Source organism: Neophocaena asiaeorientalis, unplaced genomic scaffold (genome assembly GCF_003031525.2).
Source record: "Neophocaena asiaeorientalis asiaeorientalis breed wild unplaced genomic scaffold, Neophocaena_asiaeorientalis_V1.1 scaffold433, whole genome shotgun sequence".
Taxonomy (NCBI): domain Eukaryota; kingdom Metazoa; phylum Chordata; class Mammalia; order Artiodactyla; family Phocoenidae; genus Neophocaena; species Neophocaena asiaeorientalis.
The window spans coordinates 2,744,497-2,760,448 of record NW_020175040.1 but is presented as its reverse complement, the minus strand read 5'-3'; the positions used below and the strand labels follow the sequence as shown (position 1 = coordinate 2,760,448).

The 15,952-nt window shown below is 53.2% G+C and overlaps 1 protein-coding gene across 1 annotated transcript; it reads right to left on the bottom strand.

The window, feature by feature from the left end:
* Positions 1-8: 8 nt before the first annotated feature.
* On the bottom strand, positions 9-1,854 carry LOC112411983 (translation initiation factor IF-2-like). The gene has a single exon (XM_024763404.1). The coding sequence runs from the start codon at positions 999-1,001 to the stop codon at positions 402-404; it is 600 nt and encodes a 199-aa protein (XP_024619172.1). The 5' UTR covers positions 1,002-1,854; the 3' UTR covers positions 9-401.
* Between the last annotated feature and the right edge of the window lie 14,098 nt (positions 1,855-15,952).

Here is a 15,952-nt window from a genome sequence, read left to right as displayed (position 1 = left end):
TATATATGTGGCTCTAGCCTGTCTCCAGCCCCAGTGGGGTCCTGTATAGTTACCTGGAGGAGGGGAAATTTTACACTTTAGAATAAGAGAATTAAAGTAGCGGGAAAGCAATACCAAATGGTCATGGAGAAAGTGGCCAGAGCTTCCCCGCTGCAGCACCCCCGAGGCCTCCACCCTCGACCTGCGGGTCGTCCTGTTTTCGTTTTGACGTGAAAAGGAGAGGACTTCTCGGGCCGAGAGCTTCCCGGACGCGGGCCGTGGATTCCTGCATGACTGTGCTAGCGTTTAGTCTGACTTGATCTTTTTAAAACTGCAAGTGTTGAATACTAGAGGTGGTTAGGCCCTTTTTTCATGTTTTTTAATTAATTAGTCACTTGTGAAGGCAGTGGCCTGTCCCCTTTTCAATTCACTTTTTCGACGGTACTACAGATTCCCGCGGACTTTAAGGGACAGCTAGCTGTGGCCGGCCCCGCGCCCCCGGCCGCCCGTCTTGGGTACCCCCCCCAAGCAGTGTGAGCCAGACCGCACACCTCCGTCAGCTGAGGAGCTGCTCCCTCGCGGGAGGAGGGGTGAAATCCGCCCCCTCCTGACTCAGGAAGGTCCTGGAACCGGGGTGCAGGGGTCCCTGGGCCCCGTGGGCACTGAGCAGGGCTCGGGCCCCCCGCGTGGCGGGTGTCCAGCGGGAGCTCAGGCCGGGCGGGTGCTGGCCGGGGCCGGGTTCCGTCCGGGTGCGGGTCTCGCTCCCCCCGAGTCTTCCCTGAAGCTGCTTCTGATCGAAGCCCCCGTTCTTCCAGCCCCGCTCGGGTCAGGGGGCTCCTCGGCCGCTGCGCCGCCGTCTTCAGAATCCAGTCCCAGCCCCCCTTCCTCGGGCCTCCCCGGCCCCGCGCTTGCCCCACGGGCGGCGGGCTGGGCGGTGGTGACGCAGGAGGGGAGCCGGCCCTGCGGGCGCGAGGCCTCGTGGAGTGCGTGCGCAAGCACTTTAGCGCCGTCTGTTTACACATGAGCCGATCGCTGACCTACGCCTGCAGTCCACCCCGCAGTACGGCCGCACCTTCCTCTCCCGGGGCTGGAATCGGGCCAAGTCCTCCTCCTGGCTCGTCTCCAGGGTCCTGCTGGCTCCACCGCGCCTTCGGCCCTGGGCCCAGGCGCCTGCCGTCACAACCCCGTCCTCCTGCCGGGCACTCGGGCCCCAAGCTCCGGCTCTGGCCTGAGGGGGGCTGGAGTGTGGCATGGGAGCGCTGCTCTGTGCAGGTGGGTGGCCCCCAAGGCCCCTCTGCAGCCCCAGGGCCGGGGGTCTGGACTGTGGTGTGGGGCGGTGTGCCAGGATGCCTGCCCGCCCCGACACTGCTGCTACTGCCCGCCGCCCCGGGCCCCCTCCCGCCCTCGCTCACACGCGTCTCAGGAGCGCCAGGGACAGCTCGGCCTCGGTCGGGAGCCTGGCCTCTCCATATACCTCGAGCTTGCCCGCACTCCCCGACCCGGGCCCCAGGCCCCAGGCCCACGGGAGAGGTCCCCCCGCCCTCCCCGCTTTGCCCTTGCTGAGCGAGCCCCGCCTGGCTCTCCCGCCAGTGCTGGAGCTGAGGGCTCACGCCGTTGGTGCTACACAAGCTAGAATAGATATATTTAGAGAGAGAGAGATATTTTTAAGACGAAGCCCACGATTAGCTGTCCTTTGACGCCGCAAACCCCCACCCAAAAGAAGAGCAATCGCTCGGCAGCCTGAGCGGCCCCTCTGCCGCTGCCTCTCCCGGGGGCGGTGTGGCTCGCAGGCTGTGTAAATACACGGCCGTTTCCTAGTTTACTGTCTCAGATTTAGTACTTGTAAAGACACACACATTAAGGAGAGAATAAACATTTTTGCTAAAACTCGTGGCTCTGGGCTCTCCTTACTCAGGGGTGGGGGAGGGGGAGGGTCCTGGGCTGGGGCCGCGCGGCCAGCAGAGCTGCAGGCACAGCCCACCCCCACCCGGCGGCAGCATTGCCCGAGATGCCGGGACTCCTGCCCTCAGGGCGCGGCCAGTGCAGCAGGGCCTCCCCAGGACCACAGGTGCAGATCCTCCGCCAGCTGTGTTTCAGGGGGCCTGGCATCACAGAGCTCCTGTGCTCCGGGCCCCCGGACCACCGGGGAAGCATCAGCTGAGACTGAAAACACAGGGCCCGAGCCCCACCCAGGGGGTCCTGTTGACCTGGGCCCACACAGTGTGTTCTCAGGTCCCCTGGGTGTTCTGCCTCGGCTCAGAGCAGTCGGTCCCTGGAGACCGTGTTAAAGTCCAGAGGGCCTGGGGAAGCCTGGACATTGGCCTGGGTCCCCACCTTGCGCAGCAGCGTTGGAGCTGCACGTGCCAGATTTTCTCAGCTAGGAGCACCCCACTCGGAGCCTTGCAGCTGAGGGGCCCAGTTTGGGCAATGCTGGCCCTCCCAGCACAGGCCCATCGATCCGTCCCATGAAGGTTCTGGTAGGTGGTTTCCTGCCCTGACGGAGAAGGTGTCGGTGCAGGCTCTCCCGGCGTGTGGCTCTGGGCAGCGCCCCATCTGTCCCTGGCTGTTTCCTCCAGGGCCCAATAGAGACAGCCGTTCCTGCCTCGGGGGGGGGGCGTGGCTATCAGAGGTGACAACTGGGAGAGGCAGGCCTGGGTGTGGACGGGGTGAGCGTGATGGATCCCAAAGGGCGACCTGCACGTTTGCTTGTGCTGATCTGCAGGCGGACACAGGCAGCTACAGTGATGAGGCCGACGGCCCACTCGTGGTTCAGCCACTGTTGTAGCCGGTGAACTTGTGTGGACCTCACAGTGACCCAGACAGACAGGAAGCTGAGGGGCATGGTGGGGAGTGGCCTCGTGGGACTGGAAGCCGGCCACCACCTCACAGGAGAGAGGTCCCCAGAGAAGCCCAGCGGCACTCCAGCCTGCCTTCCTGCAGTATCTCCGACCCAAGAGCTCTGACAGTGGACCATAAATCATCATCAGTACCTCCTGCTCCAAAATGGGCCCATCCTGACAGGCAGGGCTGCAGGCGGTGAGCTCAGCACCAGGCTCAATTACTGAAGAAATCAGTGTAATCGGCATGAAATTGCATAGGAAGCAAATTTAGCAAACATGGACCTGTTTGGGGTGTGACGCAGCCTGCCCCCACAGCTCTGTCCCCTCCGGCTTTCCGGCACAATCAGCCCTGCCTCAATTACCCTCATTAGGCTGCCGAGGGCCCCAGCCCCACCAGCCTGAGAGCAGGCGCCGTCTCTGGGCGCAATCAGCACTCACGGTGATCAAGTGTGATTATGCAGGGAGCGCAACGCGGCAGGGCGGGTGGCGCCTTCTGATTGCCGTGCACGTGGGCTCCTCCCGGCTGTTAGCCATCGGCTGTCAGCCGCTCTGGGCAGGGCACGGGGTGGGAGTGTCCGGGCGGCAGCGGTGAGGCTGGCTGACGGTCCAGCATGTCGGGCTGAGCCCTTCTGGGTGCCAAGCTCTGCGCTAAGCCCTGGTGGTGGGGTGGCTGGCGGAGCAGGGACTCTGAGCAGGGATAAAATAATAGGCAAGGCTAGGTAGCACCCAGGTGACTGCAGAAGGGGCATGTGGTGGCAGCCAGCTGGACAGACAGGGAGAGAGCCATCTGGGGAGGGGCAGTAGCGTGGAGACCCGAGAGGGAACACTGTCCCCTGGGCGGGGGCGACCCAGGCATGCTCCATCAGGGAGCAGAGCCTGGGCTGGGGGGGCGGGGGGGGGCAGCGTGCAAGGCCAAGGATCGTCCACGCTGAGAGGGGGCCTCAGGCCCAAGAGGAGCAGAGGCTGTTCTAGGCTCCTTGGGAAGCGAGGAGGGCAGGCTCTGATTCGCATCTGGAGGCTGTGTGTCTCCGGGGGCCTTGGCCCTGCTGCACCCCTCTGGGCCCTCCTGGAGACCCCGTAGCCTGTCAGGTGATGTTGCTTCATGGCATGTGTGGCGTTTCTGAAAATGGTTGGGTGGGGCCTTGGGACTCGTTCTGACCATGGGGGTGTCAGTGGAAGATGCTCGGGTCACATCTGCACTGGACACCTCTCTCCTGGAGTGAGGGTTCCAGAGAGCAGGGCCGCCAGCCAGCATGCATTGGGGGAATGGCGTGAGCTTGTGCAGGACATAGACATTTGGAGAACTGTTGTTTCTGCAGCACAGCCCAGACCACACCGACTATTATAAGCTGGTAGCATTCAGGACACAGGAGGACCTGGGGACAGAGCTGTCTGTCCACCAGCTTGCTTGGGGTCTAATTAGTTTTAGAAATCGGCTATTCAGGCATCATTGCTGCGCCCAGCTGAAGATCCCCCCACCCCCCAGCACGTGTTCCTTGCCCTGTTTACTTTTAGTGGATAAACACTTTTTCCTTATATAACCCCGTGACATTGTCAAAATTAGTATTTGCATATTTGAATCTCCTCAATTGTCTCAAAACTGAGTTTTCCCAGGTGGTTTGCTGAATGAGGCCCCTTGGCTTCGTGTCCTCCTCGTCTAAGTCCCTGGGTCCGAGGCTCCGGTTACCGCCCTCCTTGGCCCTCGAGGCCTCGGCTGGCGGCCCCGCCCTCACCCCTGGCGGCCTCTCCCTTCGCGGGTCCTTCAAACCGCTTCCTCTAAACACACGTGTCCCGTTTGAACTCGAAGACATTTTTTAAACGGAAACTTTATGGCGCTGTCATCACTGGATGACCAGTATCGCCTGCCATCAATAGAAAATGGCCATAAAAATAATACGATGAAAGTGAAACTAATATGAAATTCTAACAACCAGCAGCTGTCTGCGCGAAGTTACCACGTGCCGGCCCCGCCCTCCTCCGCCCCGCCCCCGAGTTCCCACCCTGCACTTCCGCTTCCGGTCAGGTTCTGCGCCACGGCCGTCCGGCCTCTCCTTCCCGGCAGGAGGACGGCGCAGCTTCGTGGATGGCAGGTCTGTGCTCCGAAGCCCCCTGCAACCCCCTCCCCGCCACCCTCAGGCGTCCGCCCCGCGGCCCAAGGGCCTTTCCTGCCTCGTCCATCCCGTCCCCGGGCCCGGAAGCCCCCAGGGCTCGCCCCTTGCCTGTATCTCCCTGTGGGCTGGTCTCTCCTGCGACGTCACACACACAGGTGTGACACCGCGGAGGGGACGCGGGGGAGGGCGCGGAGCAGCTTTTAGGGCAAGAAAGAGCCTCTTTTCCTTGAATGAATTTCTCAAATAGAGTTTCTCAGACACACATTCCTCTAAAATGACCAGTCCGCCCTCCTGGCTTGGAATCCGGGTCTCCCACTGAGTGCCGTGCGACCGCGGGCAGGTGTGTGTCTCGGCCTCAGCCTCCTGGTCGGTAAAGGGGGAGAACAGCTCTAGCAGACCCTGCGGGCCGAAGGTTCGAGTCCTTACCCTGTTGGGTGGAGGCCGTCTCGAGCCAAGGAATCCCCTCCTCGCTCTGCCGCAGCCTGAAGGGAGGGGCCCTAAACCCCGTCGGCCTCCTCACGTGCCACAAGCAGAGTTTCCGTGTGCAGAGGGCTCAGGGTCCCTGCCGCAGGCGCGGGCCTGGGGGCCGGCCGACTGAGGCCCCTGCGCCACCCGGTGAGGAGAGGGTAGGATGAAGGTCTGAGGGACGGCGGCCTGGGTCGCAGAGGTGCTGAGGGGCCCAGAGCAGCAGGAAGGAGCCTGCAGTCGGCAAGAGGAAGCTGCTGGGCGGGGGCGGGGACCAGAGCCGCATCTGGAGCCACTCCAGAGGAGCACCTGCCCGCAGGCCGCGGTGTTCAGTGAGGACTGAGGCCGAGGGCCAGAGGTGAGTGGGATCAGGGCTGCTGCCCACACGCTTACAGGAAGAGCTCTGTGCCCTGTAGTCTGAGCTGACGGTTACCCACGGAGTTGTGCAGTGCACAACGTGTGCAGCTGTACAGGGAGGCCCTGAGCGCGTGAGGCGCTTGCGCTGGAGGCCGGCAGAGGCACAGACCCCCCTTCCTGGTGTCAGGAAGCCGTGTCAGCTTTGCCTCAGACCCCACCACTCTCCTGGGGAGAAGCAAAAAGGACGGAGGCCCTGTTAGGGAGTTGAACTGTGGCCCGGACTTGCCATTTTCCCAAGAGACACCGTTTAAATACCACAGATTGGGATATTTGAACGTTTAAGGTTTGTTTCTGCTTCTCAGTAGGGCAGAAGCTTGGGAGCGAGATTAGATAAGTTACGGACAATTAAGAAGTTACATTAACAAAACAGCAGCAGGGCTGTGTGCGTTTTCAACCCCAGAGGCTGCACTGGGCTGCGATTCAGGGCGCGGGTGTTGGGCTCTGCCTGTGGCCTGAGTCCCTGGTCTTGGGAGCTGCTCCTCGCCTCTCACCTGGGGGCGTGCTCCAGTGGGGCTGCCATGCCTCTGATGGGCACATGACCCTGACTGGCCAGTAAGAGCATCCCTTCTGGACAGGCTCAGCATGTCACCTGATAGGAATGGCGTTTTTCCCTGAGACTGTTAAAAAGGGAGAATACTCCTTAATGTGGGGTGTTCTGGGGGCACGGGGGGCAGAATTCACGAACTTGCCTAAGAGTGGCACCGACTCAAAAACGTGGACCCAAGGGATGAGGGGGAGAGAGAGAAACCTCCTGGACCCAGCCCCACCTGTAGACAAGATCTGCGTGGCCTTCAGTTCCATTAGCCAACACGTTCTTTTTTATGGCCTTGCCCAAATGGATCTGTCACGTGGGCTGTAGGGAACGAGCCCCGCGCTGCCTGATGCTCTGCCGCTGGTCGTTGGGGAGAGTTAGACTGGCCGCCTGGCCTGAGACGCGCTGCGGGCGCACGCCCAGTGTAAAATAGCTCCGCAAGTTGTTTATGTTGCTGACGTGTTGGAATGACAGTCTGTTGGAGAGGCAGACTTAAATAAGATGATATTAAATTAAGTTTTACTTGTTTCTGTTAACTTTTCAAATATGGCCACAAGAAAATTTAAAATGACATTTCTGGCTTGTGTTCTGTTTCCACTGTACAGAGTAGGACTAGACCAGTTTTCTAGGGATTCTAGGGATGAAAGAGCATGGTGTGTGTGTGTGTGTGCGTGTGCGTGTGCGTGTGTGTAGGTGTCCGTCGCAACTACTGCTTCTTCGGAGAGTTGAGTTCTGCTAACCAGAGGGGTTCTTGGTTTTCTGGGCTGTGGTGGATCTCAGCAAGTTTGGGGAGAGAACTGGGCAAGAGAGGAAATGCTCATTTTTGTTTCCTAAACAGCTTTGCTGAGCTGCACGTCACATACCACACAGTTCACCATTCAGAGTGTACAACTCAGTGCTTCATGTTCACACAGCTGTGTGACCACTGGAATCCCTTTTAGAACCCGGTCGTTGCCCCAGAAGGGCCCCATACTCCTTAGTTTCCACTTCCTCCCTTTCTCCCCACCCCCAGCCCCTGCCCCACTCCTCCGCTCTCTGTCTCCATCCATCTGCCTGTTCTGGACTCTTCATATAAATGCAGTCGCACGACATGTGGCCTTTTGTGTCTGGTTTCTTTCCCTTAGCGTACTATTTTCAAGGTTCATCCCTGCGGTAGCCTGTGTCAGTGCTTCGTTCCTTTTCATGGATGAATAACATTCCGTTGCATGGATGGCCCACACACTGCTCATCCATTCATCAGTTGAAGGGCCTTTGAGTTGTTCCCAGTTCTTGACTTACGAACAGTGCTGCTCTGCACATCTGTGTACACGTTTTCACGTGGATATATGTTCATTCTCTTAGGCCTGTACCTAGGAGTGGAATTGCTGGATCATATGGTAACTCTGTGTTGAGTTATTTAAGGAACTGCCAGACTAGTTTCCACCGTGTCTGCACCATTTTACATGCCCACCGTTAGTGCACGAGGGTCCCCATTCCTCCAGCGTCTCACCGACGCTAGTGACCGTCTGCCTTTTTGACCATTGCCAGCCTAGTGGGTGTGAAGTCGTGTATCATTGTGGCTTTGATTTGCATTTACCTGCTGGCTGGTGACACTGAGCATCTTTTCATATGCTTATTGGCCACTTACTGGCTATATATTTTCTTCAGAGAAATATCTACTCAGATCCTTTGCCCATTTTTAAGTTTGGTTATCTGTCCTTTCATTATTAAATTGTAAGAGTTCTCTGTATATTATAGATACGAGTTCATTATCAGATACATGATGTGCAAAATTTTTTCTCCGATTCTGAGTTTTCTTTTCTTTCTTTTTTTTTTTTTTGGCTGTGCCACACAGTTTGTTTGCAGGATCTTAGTTCCCAGACCAGGGACTGAACCAGGACCACGGCAGTGGAAATGCTGAGTTCTGACCACTAGACTACCGGGGAATTCCCTCTTTTCACTTTCTATTTTTAAATTTTTTTTCCACTTTCTTGATGTGTTTTAAATGCTTAACTTTTAATAAAAGAATGGGAAATCTGATGTTGGGTTCAGGGAGGAAGGAGGGAAGCCAGGAAGCAGATTAGAGCAAGCAGGCAGAGTGGTGCCTGGGAAAGACAGGAGAATGAAGTCAGAAAAACAGGACCCTGAGGCCTTCAAACCTGCCACTTCGTGAGAAACTCTGTTTCTTTTCATTTTTTTAAAATTGTAAAATACATGTAAGAAGACTTACCATCTTAACCATTTTTAAGTGTGTAGTTCAGTGGCCTTAAGCACGTTCACCGTTGTGCGGCCATCGGCGCCGTCAGGTCCAGAGCTTTCCCATCTTCCCAACCTGAAGCTCTGTCCCCATCAGACGCTAACCCTCCCCTCCCCTCCCCAGCCCCGGCCCCGGCCCCCACCATCTACTTTCTGTTTCTGTGAATTTGACTCCTCTAGGGACCTCATCTAAGTGGATCACACAGTATTTGTCCTTTTGTGACTGGCTCATATCACTGAGCATAATGTCCTCAAGGTTCATCCATGTTGTCACATGAGCCAGAATTTCTTTCCTTAAGTCTGACTAATATTCCATTGTGTGTATGGACCATATTTTGTTTCTCCCTTCATCTGAGGATGGACACGTGGGGTACTTTTACCTTTTAGCTGTTACGAATAATGCCATGAGAGAGCAAATACTTCTTTTGAGACCCAGCTCTCAGTTCTTTGGGGTACCCGCCCAGAAGCGGAATTGCTGGGTCATATGGTGGTTCTGTGTTTCATTGTTTGAGGAACTGCTCTAATGGTGTCCACGGCGGCTGCACCACTTTACGTCCCCATGAGCAACGTGCTGGGGTGCTGATTTCTCCGCCTCCCTGTGAACACTTGTTGTTTTCTGTGTGGTTGTTTTCCTCCTGATGGTCGCCTTTGTAACCAGGTGGTGTCTCCTTATGGTTTTGATGTGCGTTTCCCCAATGATTAGTGATGTTGAGCATCTTTCCATTTGCTTATTACCATGTGCGTATCCGCTTAGGACCTATTCACGTCCTTTGCTCATTTCTCAATGGGACTTTTGTTGTTGAGTTTCAGGAGTTCCCTCTGTATTATGGATATTCATCCTTTATCAGTGATTTGTCAGTATTTTCTCCCATTCTGTGAGTTGCCTGTTACTCTGTTGATACTGTCTTTTGATGCAGAAAAATTTTTAATTTTCATGCGGTCCAGTTTGTCTGTTTTTTCTTTTGTTGCCTGTGCAAAGAAAAAACTGTTTTATTTTCTCTGAAATTATCTTAATTTCATTTCATCCTTTCCTTTGAAAGATAGTTTTACCAGGTACACAATTCTGTTATTTTCTGCCATTGTCATGGCCTCCATCATTCCTCTCAAGAAGTTGGCTGTCTTTCCTTGAAGGTGATCTTCTTTACTGGCTACTCTAGTGTCTGCTTTCCATCTTTGGTGCTCTGCACTTTCCATCCCATGTCTGCCTGATCGTCACACCACAGCTATGGCAGAATGTTCTGGATATCGGCACTTCCAGTGGGGGCCATCCAGAGGCCGTTTCTTGGCCTTTCCAGCCATGGTGCTGGGGCTTTGTTCCCGTCATTCAACACCTTTCTCATGGCATTGCTGGAGTGTTTGTTTTGTGTAAGGAGCCCTCATGGCCGTGGGGCCTCACCCGTGACCACACTCCCCTGAGCTGCACTTTGCCTCTCGTTTGAGTTGCACCAGCTCTGACCCCAGTGCCTCTGAGGAAGGTCGTGGGGGGCGGGGCTTATGGTTCCTAGGTGGGGGGTTGGGGAGCCTGCATCCCCCATGTGCTTCCAGTTCTCTCCTTCCCTTGTTCCTACTAACCCGCCTACTCATGCAGCACGGTGGGGGAGGCCAGGGGGCTCCCTGTTGGCCACCCCACAGATCACCCTTATTTCTCCGGGTGAGCTTCACCAAGGCACAGAATGTTGTCCAGGAGTGTCACTGTCCAGCCCCAGCCTCTGACAGTTCCTTATAAACCACCCGGGCTCCACCCTGGCCTTTCTTGAAATCTGAGAGTCTTTTCCAGCAGTCCCTTCTCTGCCTGCAGCCCCTGGCCCATACGTGTGTGGTGTCAGGGGCATCTGTCCAGAGCTGCCGTGGCCACGAGCAGCTGAGAAGTTGGAGTGCTCCTCAGCTGAACTCCCCACTGGGTGAGACTGTCCCCTCTGCCTCCATCCACTGAGGTCAGCGGACAGCTGGGGATCCTGCTTGGACATCACTGAGAAGGCTGTGAAGCCTCGGCACTACCTATGGCAGGCAGTTCTGGGTTAGGGAGCAGCTGCTAAGCCTCAGAGCCACTCCACTGCAGGGGCGAGCTCCCAGCATGCCTGATTAAGCCCACTAAATCTCCCGGGTGGGGGCCCTTGAAGGCGGACAGGCAGCTGCTCTTGACTTTCAGATTCCTGCCAGCTGAAATAGTTCCATAGCAACTGACTCTCAGAACCCCTCCTGCAGGGAGGCTGGTTTGGAGTCAGGAGAAGGAATGTCCCCGGCTCCGTGCACAGGGGCTCACAGACCCACTGGGATGGCCGGCGTGATGAGCAGATGGGCTGTTGCCCTGGCGCGGGGTCCCGGGTTACGACCGCTGGATTCTAGAAGCTGAACAAGCATCAAGTCTAGTTATTTTAAGGTTTGTGAATCTGAATTCTCCATCCGTTTAATCAGGTGCCACCTTCTAGCGAGACCTCTGACCAACCGTAACCCCAGAGCTGTCTCAGCCTCTGCTCTGCTCTGTTTGTCTCCCAAGCATAGGTCATCATCATTTTCTTTGTCTTGTTGACTGCCCTGTGAGGCAGGGGCTTTGTCTGTCTTGGTCCCTGCTGGGTCTTCTGTACCTAGAACAGTGCCTGGCACACAGTAGGCCTCAGGAAATGTCCGTGGAATGAGTGACGCGGGGACGCCCAGTCTCTGCACATGCACGGCTGCACTTCCATGTGGACTCCTCACCCGTCTTCAGCCAGTGCGTTGGCATCCGTTTCTCCTGCAGGTGAGCAGAGATGTCACCCATTCAGAGCCAGGATTATCTGTTTCCACAGCCTGCTCCCATGGTTGTGCAGGACCCCGTACAGGCAGACCTTGTTTTACTGTGCTCCTCAGATATTGTGCTTTTTACAAATAAGGTTTGTGGCAACCCTGCCTGGAGCAAGTCTACCAGTGCCATTTTTCCAACAGCATTTGCTCACTTGGAGCCTCTGTGTCACATTTTGGTAATTCTTGCAATGTTTCAAAGTCTCCACCAGCAAAAGAATTACAAAACACTGAAGGCTCAGATGATGGCTAGCATTTTGTAGTAAGAAAGTGTGTCTTAATTCAGGCCAGTACATTTCTTTAGACATAATGCTATTGCACACTTAGTAGACTGTAGTATAGTGTAAACGTAACTTTCATATGCACTGGGAAACCAAAAAATGCACGCAACTTGATTTATTGAGATATTCGCTATATTGAGGTGGTCTGAAACCAAACTTGGAATAGCGCCAAGGTATGCCTGTTATTAATTGTGATTGATAACTTCCCATCTCAGAGCAGAACCTCTGGGCTTTGGAAAAATCATGTGCCCTCCTACACTGAGGACCGTTTCCCCCCAACCCCGTGACTATGGCTCCCACTCAGCTCTGTGTCCGAACTCCACCATCCCACGCGGAAGTCACCAGGGAGTCAGTTCGGGTGGCTCCAAGGCTGCCAGGGTAGATTGAGTGCAGGAGTGTCCCTGTTCTACTCCCAAAGACGTTCTGTGAAGCCACCATCAATCACCCTGATACCAAAACCAAAGACATTACCAAAAAAGAAAAATTACAGACCAATATCTTTGATGAATATAGATGTAAGAATTCTCAGTGCAATATTAGCAAACTGAATCCAACAACACATAAAAAAAATGATACACTGTGACCAGCTTGGATTCATCCAGGGTTACAAGGATGGCTCGGCGTACACACGTCAATCAGTGTGATACACCACGTCAACAAAAGAGGTTAAAAACCACGCGATCATCTCAATAGATGCAGGGAGGGCATTGGGTACATTTCAGCATCCAGTCATGATAAAAGCCCTTATAAAAGTGGGTAAAGAGGGAACACATCTCAACATAGTAAAAGCTATTTATAACAAACCAACAGCTGATATAATACTCAATGGTGAAAGCCTTCCCACTAAAATCTGGAACAAGACAAGGATGCCCCCTCCCACCACTTCTATTCAACATAGTCTTGGAAGTCCTAGCTACAGCAATCAGACAAGAAAAAGAAGAAAGGTACTCAAATTGGTAGGGAAGAGGTAAAATTGTCATTATACGCAGATGACATGATACTATATATAGAAAACCCTGAAGACTCCACACAAAAATTACTAGAACTGATAAATGAACTCAGCAAGGTAGCAGGATGCACGATTAAAATACAGAAATCGGTTGCATTTCTTTACATTAACAATGAAATATCAGAAAGGGAATGTAAGCAAACAATCCCTTTTAAAATTACATCAGAAAAGTACTTAGGAATAAACCTCACCATGGAGGTGAAAGACATACATGCTGAGAACTGCAAAATATTAATAAAGGAAACTGAAGATAATTCAAAGAAATGGAAAGATATCCCATGCCCTTGGATTGGAAGAATTAATATTGTTAAAATGGCCATACTACCCAAAGCAGTGTAGAGATTTAATGTGATCCCTACCAAATTACCCATGACATTTTTCACAGAACTAGAACAAATAATCCTAAAATTTACATGGAACCACAAAGGACCCAGAATTGCCAAAGCAATCCTGAGAAAAAGAACAAAGCAGGAGGCACAACCCTCCCGGACTTCAGACAATACTACAAAGCATGGTAATCAAAACAGTGTGGTATTGACACAAAACGGACATATGGATCAACAGAGCAGGACAGAGAGCCCAGAAATAAACCCACACACCTACTGTCAATTAATCTTCAACAAAAGAGGCAAAAATATGCAATGGGGAAAGGAGTCCCTTCAGCAGGTGGTGTTGGGAAAGTTGGACAACCACATGTAAATCAATGAAGTTAGAGCACTCCCTTACACTATACACAAAAATAAATTCAGAATGGCTTAAAGACTTAAAGATAGGACATCATAAAGCCCCCAGAAGCAATCACGGCAAAACATTCTCTGACATAAATCATACCCAGATTTTCTTAGGTCAGTCCCCCAAGGCAATAGAAATAAAAGCAAAAAATAAACAAATGGGACCTAATCAGACTTACAAGCTTTTGCACAGCAAAGGAAACCATAAACAAAACGAAAAGACAACCTACAGACTGGGAGAAAATACTTGCAAACAAAGTGGCTGACAAGGGCTTAATTGCCAAAATATACAAACAGCTCACACAACTTAATAACAAACAACCCAATCAAAAAATGGGCAGAAGACCTAGATAGACATTTCTCCAAAGAGACATACAGATGGCCAATAGGCACATGAAAAGATGCTCAACATCACTAATTATTAGAGAAATGCAAATCAAAACTACAATGAGGTAGCACCTCATACCAGTCAGAATGGCCATCATTAAAAATCTACAAATAACATGCTGGAGAGGATGTGGAGAAAAGGGAACCCTCCTACACTGTTAGTGGGAATGTAAATTGGTGCAGCCACTATGGAAAACAGTATGGAGGTTCCTCAGAAAGCTAGAAATAGAGCCACCATATAATCCAGCAATCCCACTCCTGGGCATGTATCCATAGAAAACTCTAATTGAAAAACATACATGCATTTATAGCAGCATTATTTACAGTAGCCGAGACATGGAAGCAACCTGAATGTCCATCGACGGATGGACAGAGAAGATGTGTTATATGTACACGGTGGAATATTACTCAGCCATAAAAAAGAATGAAATAATGCCATTTGCAGCAACATGGAGGGACCTAGAGACCATCATACTAAGTGAAGTAAGTCAGACAAAAATATCATATATTGCTTATATTTGGAATATGAAATATGACACGGATGAACATATCTGTGAAACAGACTCAGACACAGAGAACAGACTTGTGGTTGCCTTGCCAAACAGGAGGTGGGGGAGAGATGGATTGGGAGTTTGGGGTTAGCAGATGCAAGCTGTTACATTTAGATGGATAAACAACAAGGTCTTACTGTATAGCACAGGGATAAACCACAATGGAAAAGAACATAAAGGAGAGTGTATGTATGTATGTATATATATGTATGTATGTATAACTGAGTCACTTTGCCGTGCCGCAGGAATGAACACAACATTCTAAATCAACTCTACTTCAATAAAATGGAAAAAAGAAAAAAGGGTCCCCCATCCTTAGTCCTCCCTGTTACATGCTAGGCTGCCCCTCCCTCGAGGATGCGGGGTCCATCCCCCCACCCCTGGAGTCTGGGCTGGCCCCGTGACTTGTTCTGACCCAGAAAATGTGGCTGAGTGTTGGTGTGCCAGTTCTGAAGGCAGGCCTCAAGGGCCTTCAGCAGTCACTTTCTCCCGGTTCACGGGAACAAACGTGGGCCAGCCTGCTAGCGGATGACAGACCATGTGGAGGAGAGGCTGGCTGCCCAGGCAAAGGCCAGCCAGGACCAGCCTACAGCCAGCTGACCCCAGGCAGTTGGCCTGCCGGCCTGTGAACAATAATTAGTGCTTGTGATTTTAAGCCACAGAGTTCGGAGTGGTTTGTTCGGCATAGGTTGCCAGGTAAAACACAGGACACTTAGTTAAATTTGAATCCCAGGTAAACTAGACATGGGTTGCTTATCTGAAATTCACATTTAACTGGGTGTTGTGGTGTTCTTATTTGCTAAATCTGGCACCCCTAGTTAAACAGCAGTGTTATGGACTGAACTGTGTCTCCCCCCGAAATTCATACGTTAAAGCCCTAATCCCCTGTACTTTAGAATGGGAGTGTATTTGGAGACTGGGCTTTGAAGAGATGATGAACTTAAAATAAGTTAATCAGTGTGGACCCTAATCCAGTCTGGTTGGTGTCCTTATGAGAGGAGATCGGGACACAGACACGCACACAGGGTGGCCCGTGTGAGGACACAGGGAGAAGACCATCTACACACCAAGGAGAGAGGGCTCAGGAGGAACGAGCCCTGCTGACACCTGGATCTCAGACATCCAGCTTCCAGGACTGAGAGAAATAAACGTCTGCTGCTTAAGCCGCCCCTTGTGTGGTATTTGTAACGACCACCCAGCTGACGCAGAGGCAGTAGCTGACTGAGCTGTGGGGCTGCCTTCTCAGGGGCGGGCATGGTCCGCCGCATCTCCCCTCTGCGTCCCCTGCTCCACCCCAAGGATCACCCCCTCGCAGTCGAGGCTGGGTCTGCGAGCCCGGGCGGCTGCACCGTTAGTTCTCAGCCTTGAAGAGCAAACTGCTAAGTGGCCAGTTCTGTGCCAGTAAATTGAAGAGGCCGATTTCTGCTCACGCTTGGAAGGTTCTGCTAAACCGAATCTACGTCTGTGCTGAGAGCTCAGGCTGGGGCCCCCCCATGGGGGAGTGGATGAGCGTGTTCCTCAGGACCCCCCCCAGCTGGGTTGCCAGATGCCGTGGGGACAGCTGGACCCTGAAAGCAGCTGCAGCGGTGTGAAATCCCAGCTGCCGGAGGCGGAGGCCGCGCACCGGGCTGTGTGC

Bases quoted from the DNA above. Each gene is read 5' to 3' on its own strand.
- LOC112411983 (XM_024763404.1), bottom strand. From the start codon at position 1,001: ATGTGTAAACAGACGGCGCTAAAGTGCTTGCGCACGCACTCCACGAGG.